This window comes from Lolium rigidum, chromosome 7, assembly GCF_022539505.1.
Source record: "Lolium rigidum isolate FL_2022 chromosome 7, APGP_CSIRO_Lrig_0.1, whole genome shotgun sequence".
NCBI classification, from domain to species: domain Eukaryota; kingdom Viridiplantae; phylum Streptophyta; class Magnoliopsida; order Poales; family Poaceae; genus Lolium; species Lolium rigidum.
The window spans coordinates 341,884,626-341,904,843 of record NC_061514.1 but is presented as its reverse complement, the minus strand read 5'-3'; the positions used below and the strand labels follow the sequence as shown (position 1 = coordinate 341,904,843).

At 45.4% G+C, this 20,218-nt stretch overlaps 2 protein-coding genes and 1 pseudogene across 3 annotated transcripts; 2 read left to right on the top strand and 1 right to left on the bottom strand.

The window, feature by feature from the left end:
* The first annotated feature begins 5,376 nt into the window (after nucleotides 1-5,376).
* Nucleotides 5,377-6,762, top strand: LOC124677339. The gene is made up of 5 exons (XM_047213333.1): nucleotides 5,377-5,706; nucleotides 5,802-5,888; nucleotides 5,984-6,091; nucleotides 6,186-6,386; nucleotides 6,494-6,762. Exons 1-5 carry the CDS (start codon nucleotides 5,419-5,421, stop codon nucleotides 6,611-6,613), a joined length of 804 nt encoding a protein of 267 aa, XP_047069289.1. The 5' UTR covers nucleotides 5,377-5,418; the 3' UTR covers nucleotides 6,614-6,762.
* Nucleotides 6,763-13,964: 7,202 nt separating this feature from the next.
* LOC124673550 lies at nucleotides 13,965-15,653 on the top strand (annotated as a pseudogene).
* An 862-nt stretch (nucleotides 15,654-16,515) lies between these two features.
* Nucleotides 16,516-19,568, bottom strand: LOC124675172 (glucan endo-1,3-beta-glucosidase 4-like). 2 transcript variants are annotated; one of them, XM_047211240.1, is made up of 5 exons: nucleotides 19,479-19,568; nucleotides 17,864-17,979; nucleotides 17,160-17,453; nucleotides 17,040-17,067; nucleotides 16,516-16,942 (listed from the first exon to the last, which is right to left on the bottom strand). In XM_047211240.1, the coding sequence occupies exons 2-5, from the start codon at nucleotides 17,928-17,930 to the stop codon at nucleotides 16,723-16,725; spliced, it is 609 nt and encodes a 202-aa protein (XP_047067196.1). In that variant the 5' UTR covers nucleotides 17,931-17,979; nucleotides 19,479-19,568; the 3' UTR covers nucleotides 16,516-16,722. The 2 variants fall into 2 exon arrangements, with proteins under 2 accessions (XP_047067196.1, XP_047067195.1); XM_047211239.1 differs by having other exon boundaries at nucleotides 19,174-19,563.
* Between the last annotated feature and the right edge of the window lie 650 nt (nucleotides 19,569-20,218).

The following is a 20,218-nucleotide window of genomic DNA, read 5'->3' as shown; positions in this document are numbered from 1 at the left end:
CGTATACGTGAGCACGCATCCATTGGCTGACACGTGTCAAATTTAGCAATCCCATGTTACCATCATTGTTGGGTTAACAAACCACATCATCACTAACAACACACCCAAATCACATTTTTAGGAATCCCCTGTTATTAATCATTGAAACGCGGGACCCGTAGCTCACGCCAAGTACGATTAGCGATGCATAAGACAACGTCAAGGCAACAGACAGAATTGACGAGAACCGAATCTTAAAGCAGATCGTGCGGCATCTAGAGGGTGCTCACGTATACACCTAGTCACCAAATCCACTCTCCTTGGGGTAATGGGCTGCGATGGCATTTCACCACTTCACTTTCATGTTTGTATGGAATAATGATCTTTGAATACACTGTATTTAGAAGGTACACAAGCATATTTTTATTTTTGTCATATATTAGAAGAAAAAGGTCGTACTGCAAACTAATCATAGAAAACAAAACCGATAACCTTTGTGACCTTATCAACTTTTGTGGACCATCATCGCCATTCAACTGGCCAAAAAGGTCAAATCATGCGAATTTCGGCTCATTTGACGAACCAGATGGTTATCCATGAACCTTCTAGCCAACTGCCCACGTTGTAAACACCCGTCATTTGAATTATTGTCATACGAATAATGAATGGCTAATTCAAGGAACTGACATGTTCGCTAGGTTATTGTCGGTACACCAAACTACTTAAGTGTCATATGGAGGTGATGACATGTTCATCCATATCAATGTGGTATGTCTTCCACTACTAATTCTCCAAATGCTAAATCCTAGAGCCATAACCAGTGTGAGACCACCATGCTACACGGACAAATTACGTCATCCCATCCAGGTGTAGCCTCTCACCGCTCTAGTACACACATGTGACACATCATGGGGAACTGTGAGATCACGGAAGTACAACCTCTTAGGGGCCGGTCAAAGAAACTTTTTAACGCCAGCCAAGTTAAGTTAATGTAATGATAATAAAATTTTATACTTATTTCTATTTTTTTCTTACGATGTGCTGCTAACAAAAATAGGTTTTATATTGATTACTTAGCATTGCTAATTACACAACAACGTCGCTAAATAATAATTCTTGTTTTTTGGTATATAGTTGCAATGTATATCGTTGAAAATATAGTCGTGGCTTGCTACAAGTTGTTTTTCTTTATTGTTCACTCCCATTAAAAGATATTGAAATAGTAACACTTAAATGTGAATACAAAAAAGACGAAAACACAACTGACTCTGAACTATTTTTTAACTATTGATGGATTATATTAATGTATATTTTTTGTGTGGGTGTTCATCTCCATTTTTGTATTATTAATGTTGGTCCAGATTCAGCAGTTTACAGCCTAACAAATATAACTGTAGTGTATGATCATATAAGAAAATTTGGAGAAACTTCTAGAGTTATAAATTGAACTTTTGGCATGATATTTTCTACCATGATCAAATATATCTTACAACGTAGAGTGCTTTAGTAATAAGTTGAAACATGTTATGATCTATACCTGCTCTTGAAATAGTGTCACTTATAGTAACTGCTCACGAAAATAAAAATACCATGGGTTCTCACTACAAGAAATTTCCGTGGTAGTGTGAGCACATTGGCCACTAAACCATAGGTGACAAGGTATCAACTTGTCAATGCCTATAAGTTGTAGACTTGGATTTCGCGGAAGTAGAGGGCAAGTAGATCTCGAAGGTTTCAGCCGAAAAGGTGCTCGACTGCTAAAAACTAGGGTTAGATTGACAATAAGATTGGTCTTTTTTTGTCCCTCGACTCCCCCTTATATAGGAGGCGGAGCCAAGGGTTTCGTATTACACAAGTTACAATTACAGGGAGACTCTTTGAATAGAGATTTCGAAGTTTGCAATCTAACAAATAGATTTGCAGTGTATGATCATATAAGAAAAAGTGTAGAAACTTCTAGAGTTATAAATTGTACTTTGGCATGATATTTTCTACTATGATCAAATGTGTCTTACAATTTAGAGTACCTTATTAATAAGTTGACAAATACTTGTTCTTGAAATAGTGTCACTTATAGTAATTATTGACCAAGATAAAAAAAATACCGTGGATTCTCACGACAGGAAATTTACGTGGTAGGTGTGAGCACATCTACCACTAACCCATAGGGGTACACAAGCTCTCGTCTCATGCCCACTTGTGCACCAACATAGAAAGGCCGCCACATGACCGGGGAAGGTTCCATGTCAATGATCTCTTCGCCTCGCCCCACCATGCGCCGAGAACAAAAAGAGTTGGGGGGAATTGTAACTCACAGAAAAACTACTAATTCATTGTAACAATTATCATGTTCTTCCTTTTGTGACATCCATTGGTAGTGGAGAGGGACCAGAGGCAGAAGAGATGCTCTTGTGGATGAGTGCAAGGGCATGGAACTGGAAAGCATCTTCACATGGTAGAAGTGTAGAACACACACTAACACGCACACAATTAGCCACAAATTAGTATCTGGAGAAGTACCGGGTCATGCAAAACTTTACGATGAAATATACCCACATGTGACTCACAGAAAAGTATACATTTATCGTACAAAAAGGAGATATGCATGTTTTGGTTTATATTTTGCTTTTGGCAATTTGGCCCATACTTTTATACAAACACAAGCATGATTTCGTTATAAATAGACCGAATCATTGAAGTACACACAGTGTATATATGGCGCGGCCGCGGATGACCGAAAAACCGCACTCACAAAGTTGCTTGTCTCATGATACTAGCGTAGGTATCCTACCGAATTCTCCGGTTCTGCACCCAGATACATATGGTTAGGTTATCACGATCCAAGGATTCCATTCGCTGCGTGCACTTGGATTTGACGTGTTTTGGCTTTTGCAGACTCGGCCTCTGCAAATCTGTCAGTCTCCTTTTCTTTCCAGCTTTCTCCATTTCTGCTCTCTACCTTTTTCATTTTTACCGCTGGTTTCTACCTTTTCATTTCTGGAGAAGCAACGAGGCAATGACGGTGAAATGAAATCGACATTTTATTCAGGATGAAAAGAGATGACGACCCACTCATTTTTGTTCTACCGTGTGTCATTATCCTCTCATGAAAGCCACCACCATTCAATGGCTTAATTAGTTGAACAAAAACTGTTACGCAGTTAACAACGTTGGAGTACTCGCGGTCGGAGTACATATATACAAGTACTAGTCGTGATGTTATACGAAATAATTTGCGGAGTTCCTATTGGTATCTCAACCCATTACGGGCAAAAATCATGGCAATTTCTTTTGTCGAAATATATGATGGGATTTTTTCTGAAGCCCTCACCAAGACAAACTTAGTAGGACCAATGGTTTAAGAAACTTTTTTTTTTGCATTGCGGCAATGCATTGGTATTAGTACAAGGTGGCAGCAATTCAATGGTATTAGTACAAGGTGGCAATAAAATTGGAGCATGAAATAAAATATAAAGCCAAACTTAAAATAGAACCATATGAAGAAGGAAAAAATTATAAGAGGAACAAATCACGAGTATAAGAGGAGCATCAGTTGTTGCCCAACAAAGAACAAAGTTTAGACACATAAGAATCGCATGAACATCAAAGGCACCAGAAAAATCCAGAGACAACAATTTGAAGCTAATTTTGAAGAGTAAATGGAATAAATCTTTCTGGATGAAGGAACAAATATTTGTACGCTAGGAACAAAAACAAACATCACATGACATCGAGGAACAAAAAATTGTGGAACTTATTTTCTGTAATAACAAAAAGACATCTTTCTGAATAAAGGAACAAAAAACAAAAGGTAAAAAAGGTACATAAAAAGGAAAAAACAAAATAAAAATAGTAGGAAAAATGTTAAGATACATGCCAAATATAAAAAATAAATAAAAGAATGGAAAGAACAAGTAGAATGCTTTGGTAATAGAAGGCCGGAAGAACTCGTCCTCATATTCATCGCCCAATGCGGGACGAGTTCCGTCCGCCTAAAAGGAAATATCTTCATTGGTCATTTCTATTTGGCCGAAAAACGCTTTTTTTTTCTATGGCTCATTTTTGAAAAAATTGAATATTTTCAAATTCTTAACATTCTAAAAAGCTATGTTTTTCCTCAAATTTAAGATTTTATAATTTTTTTTTTAAATTGAAACATTTTTCAAACTGGACAATTTTAAAATTTGAAGAGTTTTTTAATTTGTAATTTGATTTTTTTTAAAATGAGAATAAATTTCAAATCTGACCAATTTTAAAAATTGGAAACTATTGAAGAACCAGCAAAACTGAGAAACCAAGTAAAACCGAAAGAATCCTAAGGAAAGCAGTAGAAAACCACGGAAAACCGATGTTAACTTTCCAGAAGCTTTGTAAAACCGTGTAAAGGAAACCCTTAGGCCATGTACAATAAAAGAGGGTTAGATGAGTGTTTAGAAAAATAATTCAAGCTTTTTGCTATGTACTTATGCGTATTTGTATATGAGAGATTTTTAGATAGGCATCTTTCTAGTACAAATAAGTACAAATGGTTAGACCAAAAATATTTTATTTTTCTAAATACACTCTAAACACCTCCTATTATACATGCCCTTATGTGGACCGGCACAATTAAAATGATTTAGCTGATGGAGCGCTGCAGCGGGCGATGCATAGGCTTTTCCTCATCTCTAGGGGTGTAAACGGATTGGATCGGATCGGATATTGCTATTACCATATCCTTTTGATGAATTCGGATTGGAGCGGATAATGGTCGGATACAGATTCGAATGCGGATTATATCGGATTGCGGATATGGAACGGATTTGGAGCGGACTCGGATCGAAAGCGGATATTCGATAAAATACACATAAAATGAGAAATATGATTCTTTTATGTAAAAATGTAAGCAAAAAGTGTAACACTAGACACTGTCCAAAGTTGCACACTTGTCTGTACAGCAAACCAACTTGCCTATCGACACAACTTGTATAGTTGGACCCATAGACTAACTGCGTTGTCTAGGTATTTGGGATTGGACAATTTTTTTCGGATTATCCTCTTTTAGGACATCGGATTATCCGCAAAAAGTGTCGGATAATCTGTAACCGTCATATGTTATCAATATCATATCTGCTACCGTATCCGTTGGATATTCGCTTGACCAATATCTGCATCCATACTCGATGGATTTCTAAAATACGGATGCGCATATGAAGCGAAAATTATCAGTACCATTTACATCCCTCCTCATCTACTCCGTAGTTGGTGAAGGTGGTCAAAGAAAGCATTAATGGGCCGAGGCCATATTGGAAAACCTTCTGCGAAACGATGCCACAGGCCCAATGGGTCAATCTGCATACAATCTGGTTACTACGGCTTGTCCCACTCCCGACCCGTCACATGAGGAAAGTGGAAGGAGTGGTCTCCGTTGCGGCGCGCCAGCCAGCTTAGCCCCTAGCCATGGGCAGAGCACTACGACCGGCCATGGCCACGGGCTTCGCCGCTGCCTCGAGCACAGCTCCAAGCCACCACCTGCCGTGGCCGCTGCCTGCCGCCTCACGCGCGAGGCTGGTCTGCGCCAAAAGGGTTTCTACCACCGGCGCTCCGCCACAGCCGTGGGCGCCGCGGCACGCCGTCACAACCACTTCCCGGGCGGCCGGGGCCGGGGCGCCGTCGTCGGCCTCGCCGGACGCCGTCACATACTCCTCCAGCATCGACACCGACATGCCCCTCTACGAACCCCCCGGGGTAAGCGTTGGCGTCGATCTCCGCAATTCCGCATTTGGGGATCTGGGAATTGGGACGAAATTACAGCTCCAATCATGCGGGTTTTCTTCCCGCAGGTGTCGTTCGACGAGTACCTCCAGGACCGCCCGCGCGTCTTCCGCGCCATGTTCCCCGACGAGAGCAGGAGCCAGCGGCTCAGCGATGTAAATTACCAACGCGCGTACTGAAGAATTCTACTCTGACAGTAGAGCGGTGGTGTCTCTGCTGATGGATCGATTGGATTCTGTGTGTGGTGCAGGAGGAGTGGCGGATCCAGATGCTGCCGCTGGAGTTCCTCCTCATCACCGTGCGCCCCGTCGTCGTCATGCAGCTGCGCAACCGCGGCGGCGTGCTCGAGCTCCGAATCGTGCGCACATATACGCATATCTATCTATATGCACAAAATGTTGAACTGGGACACTGGGTGAACTGAGGTGCGTGCGTTTGGATTGTGGATGCAGACGGAGTGGGAATTGAGGGGACTGGAAAGCGGCTACGCGCCGACGAGCTTCGACCTCGGCGTGCGGGGGTCGCTGTACGCGGACAGGGGCCGGCGCCGCGGCTCCCGGCTGAGGGGCCACCTCGAGATCTCCATCACCGTCGCCCTCCCGCCGCCCCTGCGGATCGTGCCGGAGGGCGTCCTGCGGGGCGTCGCCGAGTCGGTAAGCTAGCAAGCTCCTTCGCCGCGTCGCAAGATATATTCCTCTGTTATTTCCGAGAAGATTACTCTCGTTAGTTCCGAGAAAATCTGAAAGATTGGACTGTGCAGGTTCTGTCGACCCTTGCTGAGAGGATGAAGCGGGACGTGGACGTGGGCCTCGTCGCCGACTTCCGGAGGTTTCGGATGGAGAAGGCGGCGGCGGTCGTGAGGGCAGACAGACAAGCCTGAACTGAAGGCTCAGTTTGTTCTTCTTTCTAACGAAAGTTTCATCTCTGGCCATTCGTTTCAAGGATTCTTTTTGTAAGATCCTAAGATGTTGCGTGCAGTACATAAATGCATCGCCTGTGTAGAGTGTGAAATACATGTTGATCCTTGCATCGAGAAATCTAAAAACAAAATGCCTATCTAAGGAAGGCTTCCTTGAGGTTGTCAATAAGGCATGGAAGTATGGAACGGCGGTGAAGCCAAAGATGTAAGGAACCCGATCTGTCTTGTCAACAAAAGAACTGAAACAAAATGTATGTTTAGGATCTTACAAAATGCTTGATCTCCAGAAATAATTTACACCCGGGCCATGGGCTATCATGGATTCATAGGAGACCTCAATCTTCTTCTGGAGGCTATAGACAAAAGGTAGTTGATGATCTTTTTACTCAAAGATATACTCCTGAATGGTCGAGCTTTCGATTTGACGAACGACAAGCAGAACACCACGTTCTGCAAGATCGACAGGGTTCTCGGGTCAGTCGAGTGGCATTCTTTCAAGGTACATCCTCAAATTGTTTTGAACACTGTCCTCTTCTTTTGTCCAGGGTGTTCAATGCTTACAACTACAAAAGTTTTCATTTTGAATCATACTGCCTATCTAAGGAAGGCTTCCTTGAGGTTGTCAATGAGGCATGGAACGGTGGTGAAGCCGAACATGTGAAGAACCCGATCCGTCTTGTCAACAAAAGAACTGAAACAAACTGCCAAGGCCTTGCATACTTGGAGTAAAAAGAAGTTTTGATGAGATATTAAAGAACAGGTTGTATGGGCTAATACATTCATAGGCCTATTGTACCAAACTGAAGATTGTAGGCTACTGTCATTTCAAGAGAAATGGTTAAGGAGAGAACTAAAAAAGAAGCTGCTGGGGTTCTACGCCCTGGAAAGGATCATAGCTCGTCAGCCCGTATGACTTAGTTTAATGCTGGTTATGCAAACACACAGTATTTCCACATTCAAGTAAGTCACATGAGGAGAAAAATAAAAAAACTCATTGCAAATTTGTAGGATGGGCTAGTAATACTCTCCTCGCATGAGGAAATTAAACACACATTTTATTGAGCATTTCAAAAACAGATTTGTCACCCCGGTGGCTTGGGGCCTAAATTTTCTAGGAATGAACCAAGTGGATTTAAGTGCTATAGAAAACCCTTCACCAGAAATGCTGGTAATTCATAAAAAAGGCAAGGTGGAGGCATTAAATAGTATGTATTCCATGGATGGAAGAGCCCATGAAATTATGAATAGCGCCCACGCTATGCTTTTGCCCAAAAAGCCTGGTGCATGCGAACCCAATGATGTTCGGCCAATAAGCCTTTGTTCATAGTTTAGCCACACACAAAAACAAAAACAAAAATCGCAAAGGTGCTAGTAAGAAGATAGCTCCGATTCCTCCCTTCTAGTTAGCAAAAACCAGGGAGCTATCCTTAAAGGTCTTAATTACACGATGATCGCATCCTATCAAATGGGGTGGCAGGGCCGAAAATCTGGCATGGTAGTGGTTTAAGGCAACTAGGCAAGGTGACCCATTATCACCTTGCTTTCTCATAATTGTGATGGATGCTCTAAGCTTGTGTTTGATAAAGCTGAAGCTTTTGGGTTGATTGACCCGTTCACAAATGAACAACCTGTTCCCCAATGTTTATCCATATATGCAAGCGTCGTCCGTACACTACAGGAACGGGGGTAGACGCCGACGGCCAGCTGCCCTCGGCGTAGCCGCGCCTGGCCCTCGGCGTAGGCTACGCCGACGACAGCCCTCGGCGTCTAGGCCCCTCGGCGTAGCCAGGTGCGCTGTCGGCGTACGGCTGGTCCTCGGCGTACGCGCCCTACGCCGACGGCCAGGTGAGCCCCTCGGCGTCGCTGCCCTCGGCGTCTCCTGGCGGCGCGTCGTCGCCGTTAACGGAGGGCCAGAGACGCCGACGGCCGGGCCCTCGGCATACGGTAGCTCTCCTGCGAGAGAAGAGGCGACGTGGAGCGAGCTGGTGCGGGCAGCTGGGCGTCTACGCCGAGGGCAACCCCCTCGGCATATGCATGGACACGTGGCGCGCGGCTAGGCGTAGGGGCTACGCCGAGGGCAACCCCCTCGGCATAGACCTGACCATATGGTCTTTAAAACCATCAGAAACAATCCATTTTCTTCAAAGGATACCACAGTGGCATTCATTTACATGATTCCCTAATGTGGATATCTCTATTTTCATCAAAGCCAGCAAGAAATAGAAATTTATCATTACTCAGTTGAGTTCAAAACAAAGCTGGGGTACCATAAGGGATTACTCATCACTTGGTAGTAACCAAGTGATGCTGAAAAGAGAGAGGCCAAGCCTGAGCTAGTCAATCCAGTAGAGATGGATATGCATAAGTAAGCAAGAACACATAGCCTATCCAAGTTAACCAGATAAAACCAACCTTGACAGCCAACTTAATAACCTAGCATCACCTAGTCTTTTAAACCATCAGAAACTTCCCATTTTCTTCAAAGGATACCATAGTGGCATCCATTTACATGATTCCCTACTGTGAATATCTATATTTTCACCAAAACGAACCAATTATCCAACTATGCAACCAGTGGCAGTAGCAAGAGCTAATGAGGTCACAGGACAGCATAAGCAATCCACACCAGTAAACAAGTACTCATCACCTTATACAGGTTCAGACTTTGGATTTGTTTCCAACAAAGGTTGGAAAACAAATCAAATCCATTTAGTTTAACTGAATCATCACCAACACATGGTTCATTAATAAGAAGTGACAAGCATAGCACCAATTAATCAAGCAATATATCAACATCAGTAACAAGCATATATAGCACCAATTAATCAAGCAATATAGCAGCATCAGTAACAAGCATAGCACCAATTAATCAACTATAGCTCCATCAGTAACAAGCATAGCACCAATTAATCAAGCAATAGCAGCATGACCTGCACATGACACTTCACTAAAGCCAAAGCTTCAGTAAAGCAATTAATCAAGGCTTTCATGCAGTGCTTGACAGGCAACAACTGCAAGCAATGGGATCATAATTCAATCCCTGTGCACATACCAGATAAATGGCATCAATTAACACCAACCTTATCCCCCTCTCTGTAATTAGCCAAGTTATACAGAATAAGAAAAGGGGAGCACATCAGCATTTCATCGAGCACAACAGCAGCATAACAGCAGCACAACAGCACAGCAGCATTTCATCGAGCACTTCGTGCTCGCGCGGGAGAGGAAGAGGGAGGAGAGGGCAGAGGTGGAGCTCACCGACAACAGGGGTGGAGGAGGAGGTTGACGACGATGGCAGGGGTGGAGGAGGAGGACGCGGCGGCTCCTCCTCCTTGATGCGGCGCCGGACCGTCCTCCTGCATGCCGCGGCCCCTCCTCCTCCATGCCGCAGCGGCATGTGCTGCAGGTGGCGGGGATGGGTGGAGCATGGCGGCATGCGGCCCTCGCGGAGGAAGGAGACGGCGACGGCGGCGGCGGCGCTCACCATGGAAGGCGGCGACGCGCGGTAGGGATCGAGAGGGGAGAGAGGGGGTACGGGCGAGGGAGGGGGTACGACAGTGATATAAGAGGCATATTTCTGTGGCGCACCAGAACAAGTGCGCCACAGAAATAATTATTTCTGTGGCGCACCAGAACTAGTGCGCCACAGAAACACTTATTTCTGTGGCGCACCATGCCCTGTGCGCCAGAGAAATAACTACACTAATTATTGGTGGTGGCAGGATGTGGGCCCCACCTAATTTCTATGGCGCATGGTTTAGTAGTGCGCCACAAAAATAAGCTATTTTTGTGGCGCATCCTTCCTAGTGCGCCACAAAAAAGCTTTCTGTGGCGCATTTTTAGTGGTGCGCCACAGAACTAAGCTCCACCTATAAGCGTTTCCCTACTAGTGTTTCCCACCCTCCTCTCTCTCCTGTACGTCTGCTTCTCCTTCCAGAATGCGCGCGTGTTTCCCACCCGATCAAATCCGGGATGGTCTCTGCGCCACTGTGCCATGAACTGCTCGTCCGTCTCGGTGGTATCAATCCGCCGCTGGCCAGACCTGTACCGCCGCGCTTTACCCTGTGAGCGAAGTAGCGGCTCAGTAGAGAGACTCTGAGCTTCCGTCAGAGACCTGACCTCCGGGAAGTTCATTTCGTGGCGCGGACGGCCAAACCTCCAAGCCGCAACGTCGTATGCGCGGGCAGCAGCCTCCTTTGTGTAGAAGGTGCCGAGCCACACACGCGCACCACCGACGGTGATTTCAGCCGCGAAATGTCCCGCAGGCCGCAGGCGAACGCCGATGAAGCCCGTGTTGCTACGGCGACGAGGAGCCATCTCAGCGGTAGCTCAGCTCAGAGGATTTTGTGGTGCTGTTGGATGAGAGAAGTGATGAGGGGAGAAATGTTGCTGATGTTGTTAGTGGAGAAGACATGGCTATATATAGGCCGACAAGGGGCTGAAACGACGGGAAAACTTGGCGGGGGAGAATGGGCGGGAAAGGGTGGGCGGGAAAACTTGGCGGGAAATCATGGCGGGAAAAAAAGGGCGGGATAGAAGCAGAGAGAAAGGGTGCGCGGGGAAAAAATGGAGGGAGAGAAGTAGCAGGAATGGGATGCAGTCTCGGATGGGGTGAATGGCCCCAAAACTTGTGTGTGTCCACATGTCATGCACGAAAGTGATTTGAGATGGTTTTATATCCAAGGCTACCCCCCAGGTGTGTCTGGCTTCTCGGACAGGGGGTTCTACACTTAGGCAGATTCTGGATGTATAGGGGGAACTCCCTCGGAGGTGAACCGGAGAGAACCTTGGGATCATATGGGATGATCCTTGTTACCACATGTACCTATGACCTAACCAAGCTCAAATGGAGGCATATGCCCACAGGGGACCCCGATGGGATGCAGTCAAAGGGGTAGACCGCGCGGTCAACATAACTAGGGTTTCGTCAGAAATCGAGCATCGGATGGGGTGAATGGCCCCAAAACTTGTGTTTGTCCACATGGCACGCAAAAAAGTGATTTGAGATGGTTTTATATCCAAGGCTATCCCCAGGTGTGTCCGGCTTCTCGGACATGGGGTTCCTACACTTAGGCAGATTTTGGATGTATAGGGGGAACTCCCTCGGAGGTGAACCAGAGAGAAACTTGAGATCATATGGGATGATATTGTTACCACATGTACCTATGACCTAACCAAGCTCAAATGGAGGCATATGCCCACCGGGGGACCCCCGATGGGATGCAGTCAAAGGGGTAGACCGAGCGGTCAACAGAACTAGGGTTTCGTCAGAAATCGAGCATCGGATCTAGGGAATGGCCCCAAAACTTGTGTTTGTCCACATGGCATGCACAAATATGATTTGAGATGGTTTTATATCCAAGGCTACCCTCGGAGGTGAACCATAGGTTGGGCATACTTTACCATAAAATAGGCTCTGTTTGAGCCGTGGTGGGAGTTTCCATATACAGATCCTGGATTTTACCAAGTGCTAGCCCATGTATGCGGAAATCATCAACGCCGGGTACATGCAAGGTTAGCCAAACCTTACATCACGCTTGTACATATATGTTAGGGGCAGATGCAAGTTTTCCAACAATTCTGACGCTCCGGTGATCTGTATCTTGGGAAACCCTAGGGCGGGGACCCCGCAAATCTACCCCTAGGGTTAGAGTTAGGGTTAGCAATGTATGTGGAAACCCTAGGGTTAGGGTTAGAGTTAGGGTTAGGGTTAGGGTTAGAGTTAGGGTTAGGGAAACCGTAGGGCGGGGACCCTGCAGATTTACCCATATGTACATCGATAGCAAATGTTGGGCCTAGTGGCTCCGGTTGACCCGTCTGCGAAGAGCATCACTCATGGGACCTACATATGCCATCTACGAATTCTTAAAAAATAGAACCATTTTTACATAATTCATACTAGTAAATAAATAATAGAAACATAATATAAAGTAATATGAGAGAGAAAAAAAGAAAAAAAAGAAAAAAAACCCTATATGCCGAGGGTGGCCGTCGGCATAGGGTGGCCATGCCCTATGCCGAGGGTAGCCCTCGGCGTCTGGCTGACGCCGTGAGCGGGCGGTGACGGCGTGGGCTGGGGCAGGGGCAATGCTGGTGCTACGCCGAGGGCCAGGTTGACGCCGACGGCTGCCCTCGGCGTAGCCACCTCTACGCCGACGGTAAGTGTACGCCGAAGGTCGGCTTCCTGAGCTGCCCCGGCGAGGCCGTACGCCGACGGCCCCGACATTTGGCCGTCGGCGTATAGTTTGGCCGTCGGGGTCTTCTCCCATTCCTGTAGTGGTAAGGCTTCGCCGGAAGAATGTAATACCGTAAGGTACCTGCTCGATATTTTTGGAGTGCCCTCAGCTCTGCATTGCATAATGGCAAAAGGCTCAATTTCGCCAATATATTGTGATGCGTTGGTGATTGAGGAATTGAGTGGCCTGCTAGATTGTCATATTTCAAATGTGCCAATCACATATTTGGGCTTTCCATTCCCACTTCGGAAAGGCCTGGATATAGGACTTTCAAAAATTAATAGACAAAATCAGGCAAAGGGGCTTCATGGAAAACATATTTGGAACCCCACCTCTTTGATTATGTACGAGAGAGGCGACCATGTTTTGGAGAGTGCTCTAGTATGCCTGTTATCTTCTCAGACACTGCAGCAGAGGATTACTTTCTCAACGACTACTTTACCGGTGTCGATGGCTTCTTCGTCGACATGGCTACTGCTGACAACACTGCCAATGCAAACGGGTCTTCCTCTGCACCTTACGTATTTCTATCCCTTCGGTTAGGGATTTGGTTTCATTTACTTGCAGGTTGATTTAAAATGTTATTGCTACCATATTTACAAAATCTCGTTCATAGTTTCATGAGTATTTTGTACAATGCAATTATCATGATTGTGTTGATTATCATGCTTTATCTGTCATATTTTTGGATTAAATTCTGTGAAACCTTGTTATACTTTCAACAAGGTTTGGTGGATCCAAGTGTCAGAAGAGTCCTTTTAGGTGTAGCAGTTTCTAAATGTTCTTAGGTGTAACAGTTGGCAGGGCAGTTGAGCTACGTACTTACCATCTTTGGTCACCCAATTTTCGAGAAGTCCTTATCTGGGACAAGTAATGTACTAGTATAAGCCAGATTAGCTAGGTTCACTCATTACGTACCACCACACAAAACATGATTGGTGATTGCATAAACTTGATCCAGATCTTTTTTGCTTCCCTTCTTGTTCGTTCCTTCCGAGCTATTCAACTCAAAGCACACCATTTCATTTTCATATAGAGGCACTGACGAACAAAGTGGCCACGCACCAATAGCATTAATGGCCACGCCGGCGTCGCAATCCGCGGGGCGAATCACGCACCGTCTGTGCGTTTTTGGCAACCCTGAGAAGACGAAGTCCAGCATATTGTCTGTAGAGAGGTGTGACAATGGCGGAGGCCGTGGTGGCAGGAACATCAGATGTGCTAATGCCGTTAATGGAGCCGTCAAGATCAATGGGAAGGCGGCAGATGTCCGCAGTTCAGCGGCACATCCAGTTACCGTGGACAGCGACGACGACACCTTCAGGCTAGGCAAGTTCGTGGAAGGAAGGCTAGTGTACAGGCAGAGGTTTGTGATCCGATCCTATGAGATCGGACCTGACCGGACTGCCACCATGGAGACCCTTATGAACCTCTTGCAGGTATGTATACAGCTATGTACACTGTTTTAATTTGTTGGTACCCTTATCTTCGTAAACATTGTTTTAATTTGTTGGTACCTATTTGATTATCCACTCGGTGCCGAACTATCGTTCTATTTTTGTTTGTTGCAATGGTTTCTGCATTTGGAATATGTTACTGTCCGAAGATTGACCAGTAAATTATTTCAGGAGACAGCGCTAAACCATGTAATGAGCTCTGGGCTAGCTGGGGATGGATTTGGGGCAACACGGCAGATGAGCCTCAGGAAGCTCATCTGGGTCGTGACAAGAATCAACATCCAGGTCGACAAGTACAGCCAGTGGTACTAGCTCCTTAACTTCTCTAGATCATACTGAACATCATTCCGTAATAAAATCATCAATAAATATATCACTTACAATCTCTGACCATAGGGGTGACGTGGTCGAGATCGACACCTGGGTTGCATCGTCGGGGAAGAACGGCATGCGTCGAGATTGGATCATCCGAGACCGCAGAACCAAGAAAATGATCGCAAGAGCTACAAGGTAAATTCACTTCTGGCTGGCTTCGTTTATTTTAGATGCATGTGCAGCCAGATTCATCCAACAATGCTTGATCGACTGATGCCGTTTGATGATTTATGCATGCAGCAACTGGGTGATGATGAACAGAGAGACGAGAAAGCTGTCCAAGATCCCTGAAGAGGTCAGGGAGGAGGTACTGCCCTTCTACCTGGACAGGAACATCATTGCCGGTGACAACCCCAACCCCAACCGCAGGATCGAAAAGCTCACCGACGCGACAGCGGAGAGCGTACGATCGGGACTAGAAGTAAGAAGACTCGTTGAATCACATTTTCTTCCCAAAAAAAGTGAAGTTTTATTCCAGAACTATTGTCTTAATTCGTCAGCCGAGATGGAGCGACATGGATGTTAACCAGCACGTGAACAATGTTAAGTACATCGGGTGGATTCTGGAGGTACTCCCGCCCTGTCCCTTGCTTCTAGCAACTATCATATCATTTCTGAACTTCACAGTGCAGAACATCTGAATTTACACGTTTCATGCGTGTGCAGAGTGTGCCGCTGAACGTGCTGGTCGAATACCACCTGACGAGCATTACGCTCGACTATCGCCGCGAGTGCCGTCAGGCGCAGCTCCTCGAGTCCCTCACCACCATGTCTTCGACCGGGATGCCATCGTCGAGCCTGTGCAGTGCCGACCTGCAGAGCACGCATTTGATACGGCAGCAGGACGACAAGGCCGAGATCGTTAGGGCGCGTGCAGAATGGCGATGCAAGGAGCACCACTGAGCAGTTGAGACGCTTTTATGTGTAGCTTAGTCGTGAAATATTGTTTTCCTCATTGCTAGTTGTATTTTTTCTCATAATTTTCGTCCTGGCTTGGCCGTTGTCTGGTGTGCTCCACTGCGAGTTTATACACTGTTTGCTTCCTATTTACAGAGCTTCATTTAAGTGTTAAAATTGGATTATATTGGTTACCCCTTCTCTTCCATAATAGCAAATGTTGTTACAACTATTGTATTATGGGTTTAGAGTTTTAGGCTTTAGGTTTTAGGGCATGCCACAATATATTATCGCGATATTTGGGTATTGAACCCTAAACATCCGGTTGCAAGTTGTATGAACCTAAACAATTTACTCATTAGTTTAAACTGGTGGAACTAGGCTAGGCAATATATTTATCTTTCAACACTCTTTCATATCTAGGCTATTTTATTTCTTACCTTGGATAGTTGGATTCGATGTAGTGCACAGAATCTAGGCTATTTTAGTCCTTACCGTTTTCCTAATGGTTATTCTTACTCTTACATCTTTATTTAGATAACATGAGTGTTCATCTTAACCATGAGGCCTGCATTACACCTTTTTTGTGGATCCTGGCTTTCTGTCTTGTGCTATTCTAGAACATGTCTCAGATGCAACCTGAAACTCACTTGCACCTTGGAGCAATATAGGTTCCTATGCACTTCTATTCGGAGGAATATAGGTTCAACCGGCAGAGGCTTGAACTTAAGACCTCTTAACTTTGATATCATATAATTTTTTTTTTCAACTGGGCAAACCCCCCATTCCAATAAAACGATCACAAAGTTCAAAAGACAAACAACAACTGTACCATGCTACAACCGGCATCAAGCAAGCCAACAAACAAAATAAACTTTGAACCTGACCATCTCAAAACTTAAGCAAAAATGTGTGATCTCCATAAATTATTTACGTATATGGTTCAGTTTATAGAAGATCCGACTTGAAGTACTAAAGAAAGAACATGTAAAGATGATGGTGATACTCTAGTGATCCTCCCTGTCATGTAACTTTATAATAATAATCTCTAGTAAAATGCAACGAATGTCATGGAGCACAATGTACAGTGGAGCGGAGGCACTGATCAGAAGAAGAAGGAGAGCGGCAGCAGAAGAAGCAGCACGCAGAGCGACCTGCGAGCGCCGGCCATGAGGCTGTCAGCGGCGTCCGGCAGGGGGTTGAAGGAGCCGGCTGGACTCCCGAAGCCAGGCGTGAAGCCCGGCGTGAAGGTCGACGACGGAGGGGTGAAGCTGGACGGGGCGATCGCTCCCGGCGTGCTCGAGTTCGACCCTCCCGCCATGGAGCTGCACGGTACATGTCACGGGTGTCAGTTCTGAACTTCGTCAGAGAGTGCAGAAAATTCACAGCGAGGTTGAGATTTGCCCGACAAACGGCGCTCACCTTCCCGCGAAGACGCACTGCCCCGAGCCTGAAACAGAAATCAAATTACACGGAAGAATCAGAGCCGGAGAAGGAGAAGATGATGTGGAAAGCTAAGAGCTGGACGTAGGGTGTGCTCACTGGGATCGGTGGTGGTGGTGGTGGCGGTGCCGCTGAAGCTGCAGGTGGCGCCGGAGGCGACGTTACGCTGGTAGTAGTCGTTGTAGGCGTAGGAGGCCAGCGCCGGCAGGTCGTTGGCTTTGTAGCACTTGCCGCCGGGCTGGATGGCCGAGCAGTCGGCGTGGCCCGGGCCGCACGCGAAGTTGAGCCCCGTCTGCAGCGCTGTCGGGTCCGCTCCCTGTATTGCCACGCAGAACTGCCCCGTCGCTAGCGACCGCCTCTTGCTTTCTCCTTCCGTTTCTTCAGTGAAACTGCCTGTAAATCGCAGAAGAATCAAGCGGAAAATCAGAAATCTTCTGTTAAAAAGCTGAATGTCATTTACAAAACTGATTGACGTTTAGTAGAAGTACACACATACTGGAGTGTTTGTTTCAGGTTGACTGGTAAAGTAAAAAAAGACAGTTTCAGGTTCCCTAAAAAATGTAGTTCCTAATCCTACTCAAACAGAAAAGATGAAAAGGATTGCCGACCAACTGCAAGCCAGAATGTATTTCATAGAATGGAAAGGATAAATCTAGCCACGAAAGTTGCTCTGCTTTATGGCTATGCATTTTGTGGTCACACTAGGAATCTCAATAATGATAAAAACAGAAAGCGAGATAGAAAGATACGTGATGTTACTGATGAACCGACGGCAAACAGCTACTTTCGCAATGTGCATATACCTGACACGTTGGAGAGGAGAAACACGAGAAGAAGAGCGGTGCATCCCTGCAGTCTTCTGGTCAACATCCTAACACTGTCCCAGTGTCCGATCGACAATATGATCTTCCGCGGATACCTGCCAAAATTCAGAGAGGTGCATTCTATCAATAATGATAAATTCAGAAATGTCGCTTGTATGTGAGGTATCAGTACCAAACACCGTATTCTCAACTTAATTTTTTTTCGAAATGGGGATATGGCCCCGGCTTCTGCATCATGATGATGCACACGGCCATTTATTAAAAGAATTCAAATTCAGTATTGTGTTAGAACTCAAGCATTGCCAAAGATTGATACAAAAATCAACCAGCGAAAAAAACATAAACTACTCTAAAAACACATCAAAGTAGTCTCCTAGTATGAATTCTCAACTTAATAAAAACTAAAGTTCAGTAGGAGACGTGTGAACGTGTGAACGAGATGGGAAGAGAGCAAAGGGTGTCGCGGTCGGATGTGATGTTCCTAATAATCCGACTCCTCAGTCCATGTCGAATGGCAAGAATTTGTTGGCATAAACTTCTTTTGTGATGTATATGATACTGGTAGCACTAATATTTCGTATAGATGAAGCATGGAATTCTCACGTACTGCCAAATGGTAAGTGGCCGACCAAAAAATAGAGCTAGGATGACTGGTGAAACTGAAACATCGATAGCTAGAAGGTGTACTCGAACATTCGTTGAATATCCTTCCAAAGTCCTTAATTTTATGTATGAGACCGAAATTAAGGTATGGGACAAACTTTCACCTCCAACCACTGTTCTTGGCAAGGGCATATGCATGATTGAATTCCCAGAACTTAAACCTTACAAGAGAAGCCCCGCAAAAAAAAAACTTACAAAAGAACATGTTAACCTTTGCAGCTTCGATAGGATATAGGTGTCATTCTAATGAAAAAAAATATACGGAGTTTCCATAACAAGAAACAAACGGTGGTAGACAACAAGTTCGAATTCGCTAGTTGTGGACTGAAAACTGATGGAGAAAAAGGGCACCAAAGAGAAAACAATTTCCTTGAAGCCCAATTCAACAACGGAAACATCATAACCTCTACAAGAACAGGATCATCATCCGAAGGAAACCAAGAATTCGATAGGAATTTCCAACTAGAGAAGAAACTAACGAAAAGGAAGGCACTGGCAGCAAGCCCTAATCAACCACAAACAACAGAGAATTGTTTTCCCTTCTTTGAGGGAGAACAGAGAAACCTAATCGACAGAGCAGGAACATCAGAAGCTCTATAAGAACAGGAAATCGGGAAGAACCATACCTGAATCAGCAACCAAATCACAACCCTGCCGCCAAGAACAATCCCTGCCTGCTTTTCCTGGGGACGGAAGCTATAACTGAGACTGAACCCTCGGTCTGGGGGATGCAAGCACGGCCTAAAAAGGAAAACTATATATTCGACCCTCCGCTGCCTTTATTTAGTACTAATAAGTTGGAGTACTAATTAAGAACTGTATATTTGAGTAGTATCTTGCTCAAGCAATCACAGACGAGAAGATGTAATTAGCATTAATGCTGAAGATAGGGAGCTGGGAGAGGAGCTAGTGTATGGTTGAGAGAGCACACCGTCGTAAGGAAGCTCGGGGAGAAGGGCAAAAAGAATCGTAGGTCGGCTTCTTTTTCTGCTGCGTTTGTGGTGTGTGATCCTATCGTGACGTGCATGCGTGCAGAGTCCTTTTCGCAAGTGCGCCATGCTATATACAAACCACAGTGTGCTAGCGCTGTGAAATATCTCGAGCACTTAGTTTTGATCTGGCAAGAAAACTCTCTCTCTCTCTCTCTCTCGACTATGTTCCATAATATGAATTTTTTAGGAAACTAAAGTACTTCACTAGGCCAAAATCGCTCCTCTGGTTATCCGGGTTGCACCGATTTTCTATATCACATTGTTCTTGGAGTAGTCAAATTGTTGACCTGCGAAAAACATTTGTTTTGGCTGTTTCCATTTGTGTAGCTTCTAGCGTGCCAAAAAAATCGAGAACACTTTCTAGTCGGTACCGGTGGGTGGCCCTAGGCGTGCGGTTGGTATGAACTTAAATCCTCCCCTTTCCCTTGTCTTTCTTAATCTTGTTGATCCTCTCCTTCCTCCACCCCCTTCGATCAGGATGAGGACATCGGTGGCTGAGCTTGCAACTACGCCTGAGCATGCATTGTTGTCCTAGCTGTCGACGCCGCCGGAGAGCATGAGGAGGTGGAGCACAGGACGCAGATGTCAGAGTCGACTGAGCTCTGCAACGACCTAGTGTCCTGTGTTTTGTGGTCTTGTATTGTTTTGCTTCATTCCCTCATCCTTCTTGACTAATTTT